The sequence below is a fragment of the Nicotiana attenuata genome, chromosome 11 (genome assembly GCF_001879085.1).
Source record: "Nicotiana attenuata strain UT chromosome 11, NIATTr2, whole genome shotgun sequence".
NCBI lineage: Eukaryota > Viridiplantae > Streptophyta > Magnoliopsida > Solanales > Solanaceae > Nicotiana > Nicotiana attenuata.
The window spans coordinates 6,394,387-6,405,642 of NC_031999.1; the positions used below are offsets into that span (position 1 = coordinate 6,394,387).

The 11,256-nt window shown below is 41.0% G+C and overlaps 1 protein-coding gene across 1 annotated transcript; it reads right to left on the reverse strand.

Annotated features, from left to right (window-relative positions):
- LOC109234676 lies at nt 2,901-6,017 on the reverse strand. The gene is made up of 7 exons (XM_019400744.1): nt 5,840-6,017; nt 5,275-5,753; nt 4,948-5,181; nt 4,027-4,848; nt 3,525-3,967; nt 3,071-3,375; nt 2,901-3,022 (listed from the first exon to the last, which is right to left on the reverse strand). Exons 1-7 carry the CDS (start codon nt 6,015-6,017, stop codon nt 2,901-2,903), a joined length of 2,583 nt encoding a protein of 860 aa, XP_019256289.1.

Here is an 11,256-nt window from a genome sequence, read left to right on the forward strand (position 1 = left end):
AAGTAAAGATCAATCGCCAAGCTTGACTAGAGCGAAGTATAATTGTTTATAGCAATGAGTGGAGCCAAATCAGAATGAATCACAAGTGAGAGAAGTAAAGATATTTATAGCCTAAGCCTATCATTCACAACCCTAATCTAACTTCCTCATGTTGCTCTAGGTGTTTATTGACTACCGAGATACACACCAGTTGTGGGATAAGCGCCAGGCATAGTGGATATGAGGGGAACCTGAATATTACGAAGACAGTTGAGGACCAAGCAAGTCTCCAGAAGCTCCATTGATGAATCTCCGGAGCCATCCTCGTAGTGCTTCTCTGCGATACTGCTTCAATCTCTTGGAAATGAGCTATCCCTCGAAGATATCTCACGCGAAGGCAACCTTCCGCTGCTCAGTCATTCCATGTTCATCAATGTAGACTTCCATGAACTTTCCAATGTAATATTTGAACATTCGGGGGACGAGCCTTTAATATTTTGCAACAACAACAATAACAACAAACCTAGTGAAATTTCACGAGTGGGGTCTGGGGAGTGTAGTGTATACGTATACCTTACCCCTATCTTGTGAAGGTAGAGACGCTATTTTCGAAAGACCCTCGACTCAAGAACAGTAAAAATGAAGCAATAGAGAAATAATAGCAACAATGAGGTAATAAGACAATGGAAGCAAATAATACAACAAGTAATAAAAGAGATCCAGGGGTACGAAACTATAAGAATAGTGCCAATCCTACTGATAATAATGACACACTGTATAAAAACAAGAGACTAGGAATAAGAGAATACCCGACTAGTACTACTACTACTACTACTACTACTACTACTACTACTACTACTATTAAACAAGGCGAAACTCTAGACTATCTATCAACCAGAGCTTTTAATTTGAATGACATAACATTATAACAATATGTCCCCTGATCAGTTATAAAGGAAGTTTTCTCTTGATCCACCGAATCCATTTTTATCTGGTTATACCGGAATAGGCATCTAGAAAACTCAACAGCTTATGTCTGGCAGCAATAAGTTAGTCTATATTTGACCCAAGGAAGGAATCTTTCAGGTAGGTTTTATTGAAGTCCTTGTAGTCAATGTATACCCTCCATTTACTGTTCTTTTTGGGTACCACCAAAACATTAGTTAGCTAATCTAGATATTTTACCTCTCTTTTTCTGTTCGATCGGACAAAAATTTGGGTTGACATTCAGTTTATGTGTCATTACATACGGTGGGATCCCTTTCATTTCTACATGGGACCAAGCTCAGTCTTTGTTGGCACGTAAAAATTCAATTAACTTACGTTTCTATTTGGGGGCCAGTCCCAAACCATTGTAGACCTTCCTTTCCGGCCAATGAATGAAGATAATCACTTTCTCCAACTCTTCAGTAGTTGAATCTGCCATATTGGCCTTTTCTAGTTCGACGATTTGATCCTCAGGAACTCACTTTACTCCAAAACATGTTGCTATATTTGTCTATTTTCCTTGGGGAGGTTATTGGCAGATTCAATTGAATTAACTTCCCGGGCGACTCTCTACTCTTCTTGAATCTCCCTAATCGCCATGGTGAAGGTAATTTTATCACTTGGTGCAAGGTTGTAGGTATTGCATCCATGTCACATATCCATGGTCTTCCTAGGATGGCATTGTAGGCTATATGTCTGGCTACTACTTGGAATGGGGTCTCCTTGGTTACCCCTTCCGCAAAGGTCATCAAAGTGATATCACCTTTGGTCATCTTACTGAAGTTTTTTAGTAAATATACCACTAGGCAGGCTGCCTAGTGGCTAATATATAAATAAAACCCCAGAATGGGTCCAAAGCTTACAAGGTGTCTAAACCAAAATAGAAGTTGCACGAAGCTACTAGCTACTAAAAAGATAGAAAAGCTAAAGTCTAATGAACTAGCTATTACAACATTTCGGCTGAATGCTTCCTTCTCCTGTCAGTGTATGTGAATCCAATTGCCAGTGGCAAATACTAAGCAACACCTATCAAGCTCTCACCAGGCGCCAGTGTATCCAGTCCATAGGCTAGAATGAACTCCAAACATCTCCACCACAGAATTGAAGCCAGCATAGTCTTCCAATCATTAGTGTTGCTACAATATGATCTCCATATGCAGTGTACTAATTGTATCCAAGTATAAATCATGTGGTCGATCCTCAATAATATCATGTAAAAAGCATGGCTACACATGTCTTGAGGCTGGCTTTAGGCAGGCTTTTCAAGGCAAAAGCCATGCTGGGGCTGGCTTTAACCAGTCTTTTCAAGGCAAAAGCCAGGCTGGGGCTGGCTTTAATCAGGCTTTTCAAGGCAAAAGCCAGGCTGGGGCTGGCTTTAAGCAGACTTTTCAAGGCAAAAGCTAGGCTGGGGCTGGCTTTAAGCAGGTTTTGCGGGCAAAAGCTAGGCTGGGGATGGCTTTAAGCAGGCTTTGCAAGGCAAATGCCAGGCCAGGGCTGGCTTTAAGCTGGCGACGCTAGGGTATCATCAGGTTTTAGCCTGGTGCCGCCAGGCCTGTGGAGCTGGGTGATTTTATGTTCTTGTAAGCTTAGATCCTTCTCTTCCCGAACCTTTAATGTAGAAATCATTCTAAACATTGATAAACCATCCTCAGATTGAACATGAAGACATGCTAATACCACTGATAAATGATTCAACAATCTCCAAAAGTTCCACATAACAGATTCAACCTTTTCCTTAACATTTGAACATATTAGAAGTAGAATAAATTGCACCATCCAATACCTGCTTATCACATTGGTCCTGTACACTATCAAAGCACCCCCAGAATGAGCATGTGACCATGCTAATACCACTGGAAAGTACCTTAATAGCATACAGAACGAGACATAAAAGAAACAAGCAGGTATATGCAGATTCCAATCCCGTGAAGCCATCAGTCTGGGGCTCTTCTTTTTGCTATTCCAACCCTAAGGTTAGGAGTTTGAGACTTGTCTAAATTAATCAACCTCCTCCCTGCACTAGGCAGTTCAGAGAATGAGTGGAACTCAGATATACCTGCAAAAGAGAAAACAATGTTAGTTATAAAGTCCGCCACTGAGTTGCCTTCTCTGAACACATGTTGAAAGATCACATTGAAGTTGCCCTTCATCTCTCTAATTTTCTTCACATCATTTGTAATTAACCAAGGAGTATCCCATTCCCCTTCTATCACTTTCTTCATCACTAATGAATCAGTCTCCAATATGAGAGGGTGAAGATCATACTCCACACAATATTCCAATCCTTGAAGAATAGCCTTAGCTTCAGCCACCACATTAGTAGTCACTCCCAGGTCTACTGCCCTTGCATACACCACATCACCTTCATCATTCCTCACACAAAAGCCTAATGATCTAGGCCAGGATTTCCTTTTGAGGCTCCATCAGTATTGGATTTGTACCAACCACAAAAAGGACGCTGCCATGTTACTCTTGTAGTGATCAATATAGGTTTATATCCTTCAAAATATTGAATTATGTCTGGCCATAACAATGGAATATTAGGCATCCAAGCATACCTCACCCTTGCCAGTTGATGCAATGTCCTATTGATCTCATGAATCACCCTATTTGTCGACACTGAACCCCCATGTTTACCTGCATTTCTTCTCTTCCAAAGTTCCCAAGTGATGATAGCCGGTACTGCTTGAAACAATGGCTTTAGCTTTGGACAACATTGAGCATACCACCAATGCCTTATAACCTGCTTCAATTGAATCGGTGGCACAGTAATTCCAGCAACCCCCATGAACAAGTTCCATACTTTAGAGGCAGTAGGACTTGTGATTAATATATGCTCAATAGATTCCTCTTGGGGCTGCTGACAACACCAACACCTAGACATCACCATTTGCCCTTGCCTCCTCCATATGTCATCAGTGGCTATTTTCTTCCTCCACAATCTCCACAAGAAGAAGGATATCTTAAATGGTAAGCCTTTAATCCATATTAACTTGAATTCCTGATTAGGATCAGCTCTATGCCTTAATATTTGCCAAGCACTGCTTACACTGAACTTGCCTGAAGGAGTTGGCATCCAGTATGGCCTATCCAGTATCCCTCACTGCCTTCATAATGTACATTTAGCCTTATATGTTCTGCAATTTCCTCATTGAAGGTTTGATCTAGAAGCTGATCATCCCATGTTTCACCTTGCCGTAATTCTGCCACATCCTGAAGATCTTCATTGATTGGAAAGTCCTCAGGTAATACATGATAAAGTACACCCAATCCAGTCCGATTTTCATGCCAAATATTAGTTGTTCCACTCTTGAATTCCCATAGGATCTCATGTTCTACTTCTTCCCTAGCATTCAACATTTTTCTCCAAACATTAGACCCCCTTCTAAACTGCACCACCGTTGGTATCTCCTTCTTGCAATACTTATTCCACATGAAATTAGACCACAAAGATTTTGTGGTCCTAAAAATCCACCATAGTTTAGCAAACAATGCCCTCGACACATCATGTAAGGACCTAAAACCTAGGCCTCCTTCCTCTTTAGGAAGGCAAAGATTTTGCCATGAGGCCCAATGTCTGCTTCTCCCTTCTTCCTTTGTGCTCCAAAAGAATCTAGCAAAAATCTTATGAAGATGCTCCAGGACATTTTTTGGTGGATGCAGGACTGATAACATGTGGACTGGCATACTTTGCAACACACTAGTAATGAATGTTGCCTTTCCTCCAAATGACAGCAACTTTCCTTTCCATGAATGCAATTTAGCCTTTACTTTCTTGATAATCTTCATAATATTCCTTCCTCCTTCTAGTGTAGAAAACAGGACACCTAGATATGTGAAGGGGAATTTACCTTTTGTAAATCCTGTAATAGCTCCAACCGCCTGACACAATCAATTAGAAATCCTGGAATACATGTAGTATGGACTCTTATCTTTGTTGATCATCTGGCCTGATATCTTCTCATAGTTCCCCAACACTGCCATAATCTTGCTCAAGGATGGAGGATGAGCAGAAGCAAAGATTATAGTATCATCAGCATATGCCAAGTGGTTTAAAGGATCAGACCACTTAGGCATTCCAAATCCCACAAATGACCTGTCTTCAAATAGCTTATTCAAAGATCTGAAAAGTACCTCACCTGATAGAATGAACAATGCTGGTGATAGAGGATCCCCTTGCTTCACACCCCTTGTAGACTTAAAGAACCCTGATGACTGCCCATTCACCAATATTGAATACTAGTTATTTGACATCAAGTTCCACACCATATTGATGAAGTGCTCAGAAAATCCCATTTTCGTTAGTACATGCAATAAGTACTTCCATGAAACCCTATCATAAGCCTTAGCCATATCAAGCTTGATCACCACATTAGCTGGCTTTCCCCTTAACCTTATGTCAATGACAATTTCTTGAGTCAATAAGATGTTCTCAAATATACTCCTACCTTTCACAAATGCGGATTGATTAGGAGATATTAAAGAAGGCAAAAAAATTTCCAATCTATCATGTAACACTCTAGACAAGACCTTGTTAATGAAGTTGCTCAAGCGAATAGGTCTTAAGTCAGAAAAGGTCTCAACTCTAGGTTTCTTAGGCAGCAACACTAAATTGGTGTGGGTGATGGATTTAGGCAATGCAGCTCCTCCATAGAAGTGTAGCACCATGTTGTGTATATCAGTACCAATAACATCCCAGCATGTTTGATAAAAGAGGCTAGTGAATCCATCTGGACCACTAGCACTCTCCCCACTAAGTTCAAAAACTGCTGTCCTTACCTCTTCAACTGTTGGAAATCTACTAAGTTCCAAATTCTGTTCCATAGTGACCATCGAAGGTACATTATGAGCAAGGAAATGTCAGATGCATCACCTTCATTTGTGAACTGTTCTTGATAAAAGTCCACTGCAGCTGTAGCCAATTGCTCCTGGTCTTCAATCCATACCCCACTTCCACTTTTGATCCTCTTCAATTGTAGTTTCTTTCTTTTGCCATTGACATGATTGTGAAAGAAACTTGTATTCCTATCTCCTTCAGCAAACCAAGTCATCCCAGCTTTTTACTTCCAATACTGCTCCTCAATACTCAAGTATTTCTTCAATTCAGATTGTGCCTTTTGAAGCACAATCCTGTTTTCAATTGAAGGCTATTCTTCAGAAAACATCTCTTTGACCCTAACAATGTCCTCCAAAATAGCCAATTGCTTGAAGATATCACCAAATGTTTCCCTACTCCATTTCGACAGTGCTGCCTTCACCCTCTTGAGCTTCTACTTGAACATAAAAAACGGATCCCCTATGAAATCAGCTTCCCAATTCTGCCTCACCACATCCATAAATGTAGTATGTTTAGTCCAAAAGTTCAAGAACCTGAAAGGCTTGATAAAATTGGTGGTTTGCTCCCCACACGTCGTAAACAATGGTGCATGATCTGATCCAGTTCTGATTAGACGTTCAACTTCAATAGTTGGAAGCATGTTCTGAAATGGCAAATTCACAAATATCCTATCCAATCTTTTGAATATACACGCAACATTTGATCTTCCATTCCACCATGTAAATGGACTTCCTTTGTATCCTTGCTAGAACAAACCACAATAATTTACACAAAATGCAAAATCCTCATATTCAGGAGGGTGTACCGGTAGTCCTCCTATTTTCTCATCTTTATGTAATATCACATTGAAATCCCCTCCTACCAACCATGGCAATTTCATATCACTTCCTAAGCAATACAAGTGATCCCACAATTCCAACCTCTCAATTGCTGAACATTTTGCATAAACAAATGTCATCATCATGTGTTGCCCTAGGTCATGGTGAAGCACTCTCACAGTCACCTGTTGCTCAGTATCCTCCACTAATTCCCATTCCACCACTGCATCAAAGAACAACCATATTTTCCCATTAATATTTGCATAAGCCGTCTCCATATTCAACCTTCTTCTATATCTATCAATGAATCTTTTCTTTTGAAAAGGTTCCATCAATGCAACTACACAAAAGTTATGCTCCCTGTTCATGTTGATCACCCTAGGAAAGGCCTGCTGTGTATTCACAGACCTTATGTTCCATATTAATGTTTTGATCATCATTTAGATAGAGAAGCTGCCCTCCTGGGCATAATTCTTAAATGTTGTTGTGACTCTTTATTCTGATTCTTCTTTGTTTTCTTGCCTCCTTTAGCACTAGCTGTAGGTGATAGATCCCCATCCCTAGCCACCTGTTTGAAATTTTCTTCTGTTGATTCATCATCTCCCTCATCCTCCATAGGATTTTATCTCATTAAGTCTTCATCAATTGGTGCCACATTGTGTGTAACTAAATCATGTAGATGCTACAGTGGAGTCTTCAGTGGAACATTAAGCTGCAACTACATAATTTGATCAGTGCCATATTCCATAGGCACATCCTCTATTTCCCCAGATGCTCTTGGAACAATTGCGTGCTCATCATTCTTTTAACTGTTATTCTCCAATCCTCCTGTATCATCACTAACCTTCACATTATCATCAAGTTCGTTCTCCAATGCATACACCGGAACACCATCTACATATGACAAAATCTTGCCAGTTGCACTAGTGACAAGATTAACTATCATTGCTTCATCAGGTGACCCTGGCACCAAGCCTGGCGTCGCCAGCCTAACGCCTGGGGTACCTGGCTTTAGGCCTGGCGTCGCCAGACTAAGGCCTGGGGAGCCTAGCTTTAGGCCTGGCGTCGCCAACCTATCACCAGGTGGCCTGTTGTCCCTCACTTTGTCTCCTATTGACTTGGTCGTGCCTATTTGATCATCATCTACCTCAAGCATCACTCCCTACAGCCTTTGTTGAGTTTATCTCACCAAGGTTCTCAAGCTGCCCAGAATCTGCAAATGTTTGAGACGACATATCTTGATATGATTGGTTTGTAGTCACATTGAGTTGCCTTAGCTCCTCTTTGCTAGTTCCAAACCTTCTATGAACCCAGCAGATTGTGGATTCCTTATTAGCCTTTTCGTCAGTACTTTGATCACTAGGAACAATAGGATTAGCCTTAGCTAAGTTCCCATTATGCTGATCTTCCAACACTTTCTTCACTGCTTCCTTCTTCACACGCTTAAGTTCTTGTTGATTTACTTCTCCGCTTGGTTTAGTATTAGTAGGATTAGGGCTTGAAGCTCCGGTAATGCCTTCTTTTTCCTTCTCATAGCCCTTCTTTGATTGATTTTCCCCATGTTCCTTCTCCTTACCATTGCTATGATCCTCACATTTGCCTTCAGTAATTTGTAGAATAGGTTGATGAACTTCCTCAATCTCTAATGCATTAAAATTGTTCTTGCTTTCTACCTCCTCAAGTTTGGCCTTCCCTTTACCCTTGTTAGCTTCCTTACTTTGTTTATTATCAACAATGTGACCCCTATTATCCCGTTGGTATTTGTTCTTCCTTGCTTGTATCCATTCCTGCTTGGCATGATTAGTAGCAGGCTTACCAACCACCTTTCCACTTGATAGAACCTTTGTTGAATTTGCAGCTGTACCAATTGCTTCAGTACTCACCACAACTGTCTTCTCCTTGCCTTGATCCTCAACATCTTCGTCAAATCTCTTGTGTAACTCAGGATGAATTACCCAACATTCTGCCTCACTATGCCCTTGTTTCTTGCAAGGCTTGCAATATTTAGGCATATAATCATACTTAATCCTAATCCATTTGAACTCTTCTGGCCCAGATTCATCAGCTTCTTCAACAATCTTAATACGTTTAGGGAAATTACCTAGCAAATTCACTTCCACCTTTACCTTAGCACAACTAGGTCTAGTCCCATTTTGAGTTGCTAGGTCTACATGTAATGGATTACCAACTGCACGAGCTAATGAAAATACACATTCCTTACCAAAGAAATTTGGAGGAAGTTCTGGAAAACTAATCCACGCTATGGCAATTGGAGTCTCTTCATCAGGTGTCCACCATGGATTCCACTTTGTACAACGCATCTGACACATGTTTGATTGAACGTTTAAATAAAAAGCTGGCTTTGAGAGAAGATGAACATAATCCTCCAATAAAGACAACCTAATTAACACATGATTGTCTTCAATCAAGCCAACTCAACAATGACCCTTAATCTCACATTGAATTGGAATCACTTTACGTAATTCACCAATAACAGGCTTCCCATATGAAATTTCCCAAGAACTGCAAGTTGAAGCCCTTGTTGTACGATGGATTGCTTCACTTCTTGTTTCTTCCACTTCACAACTGGTTCTCCATGAAGGAACTCAACTGGTTTCTGTAACGCAACTAAAACTTGCACGCAAAACTATGAAGCACGTATAACAAACTCAGACACGTTGTACTGGATAAGCATCTAAATCAAGAATCAAAGGTTCCAAAAAACTGAAGGGGGGAGGGAGACGACGGACCAACCTCAGGAGGAGGCTGGCCGCCAGTCGTGGAGGCCATGAAGGGCAGTCAGCGTGCAGCCAAATCAGAGGTAAAAATGCGGTAACGATCCGATCCACAACTAATATCCGGACCGCATAGTCGTCGCAAACTACCCGGATCAACTAAAGCAGGCCTACATCAAAGTATCAACCGCAAAACAAGTACCAGACCACATTTTGCAGCAAACCAAGACAGAATGATCAGAGCTGAAAGCAATTTCGTCTATTCAACGGCCCGAATGTCCACTCTGAGATAGAAATGCGTGAAACCTGACTCGAGGCTCTATATGTGACACCGTTCACCTATTTGCCTAGAAGATGACATTGACCACCAATTTTGGAGGCAGAGCCCAGGGCGGTTCTTCATTACTCCTGTTTTTCATATAGTATTTCTTGGACTTTTCACTAAAAAGCTCCAAAGGTAACCCATCTTGAGGAGCCGATCCACATCGCCCCACAAGGCCTTGTATTTTCTAGTTTTATGGCCATTATCTCCGTGGAATTCACACAAATGGGCCTGGCTTCTTTTGCTGGGATCTGCCCTTATTTCTTTTAGCCATCTCACTTTGTCTCCCATATCTCAAAGTACTGCTACCAACTCTGTGGTGTTAATTTTGAAGTTGTAAACATCCAATTTGGGTCTAAAATGATGATCACTGTTTTGCAATATCTCTGGTTCCTTACCCTTCTAGGAAGTCCCCTAGCGTTTTTGCAGTCGCTGCGCTTGTGGTCCCGTGTTGGTTCTAGCCTCCTATCATGTCTCCGTCTAGAGAGACCATGATAGGGCTCGTATCGGCCTCTGGTATTTCCTATGGCAAGTTCAACAAGCCTGGGTGCTATCTCAGAACTCATGCTTCTATGGGCTTCCCGATTTTAGTAGTCGAGGAATATGTGCGAATCTTTTTCAACCCGAAGCTTGGTGTGGTAATGGTTATTGAAATCGTTCCAAGTCGTTTGCACAAATTCTCGGAGGGTTTCTTTTAGATTCATTGTATCTTTAGAACTCATCTCGTTCAAGTTCTAGGCAAAGGCAGTGGTGGCCTAATTATCTAGTATCGAGGCAACAACATCCTCTCCCTCTGGAGCTATTCAATAAAGCCTTAAATCATCTCGTTCTCCCTTTCAACTATCTTAAAGATATCTTCCATATGTTTTTCCACCTTTTGTGCCTCGATATAGGCTTTTTGAAATGCATCTACAAGCTCAGCAAAAGAGTTAATGGAATTTGCTGGGAGATGAGAATACCAGGTCAAGGCACCATTTGTTAGGTTTCACCAAACTTCTTGACAAGGACTGATTCGATTTTTATTTTGGTCAAGTAATTTCCCTTGATGCCAGTTGTATAGGCCATGATGCAGTCTTTTGGATTTAACATTCCATCTTACTTAAGAATGTCTGGCATTTTTAATTGCCACGGGAACTGCATTGTGCTTCCATGGTTGTTGCGAGTACTTTTCCATGTTGACTTTCTTGATCACGGGCGTGATCCCTGGAACTTGCTTGATGCACTCCATTTTCTCCTTAAGTTGTTCTTGAAGAGTTAGAACCATTTGTAATGCAAAATTTTCACCCATACCTGACCCTCTTGTCTTGAAATTATCAAGAATTTTGGAATCCTTCAGTAATGAATTAGGGGTATCCGCGACCGAAGTTGTTCCTATTTGCAAGGTTGGTATGTTTTTACGATTGTTACTCCCAGTCAATGAATTGAAAATTACAGCTATCTGAGCATTCAAACTCTGGTGTTGAGCCATAGAAGATTTCAAGGTTTCTTCTAAATTGGACTGATTCTAGGAATTTTTGCGAGGTGTCGTCCTACAGGAACCCCATGAAAAGGATTCACCACTCTATTTGGTGAAGTTGT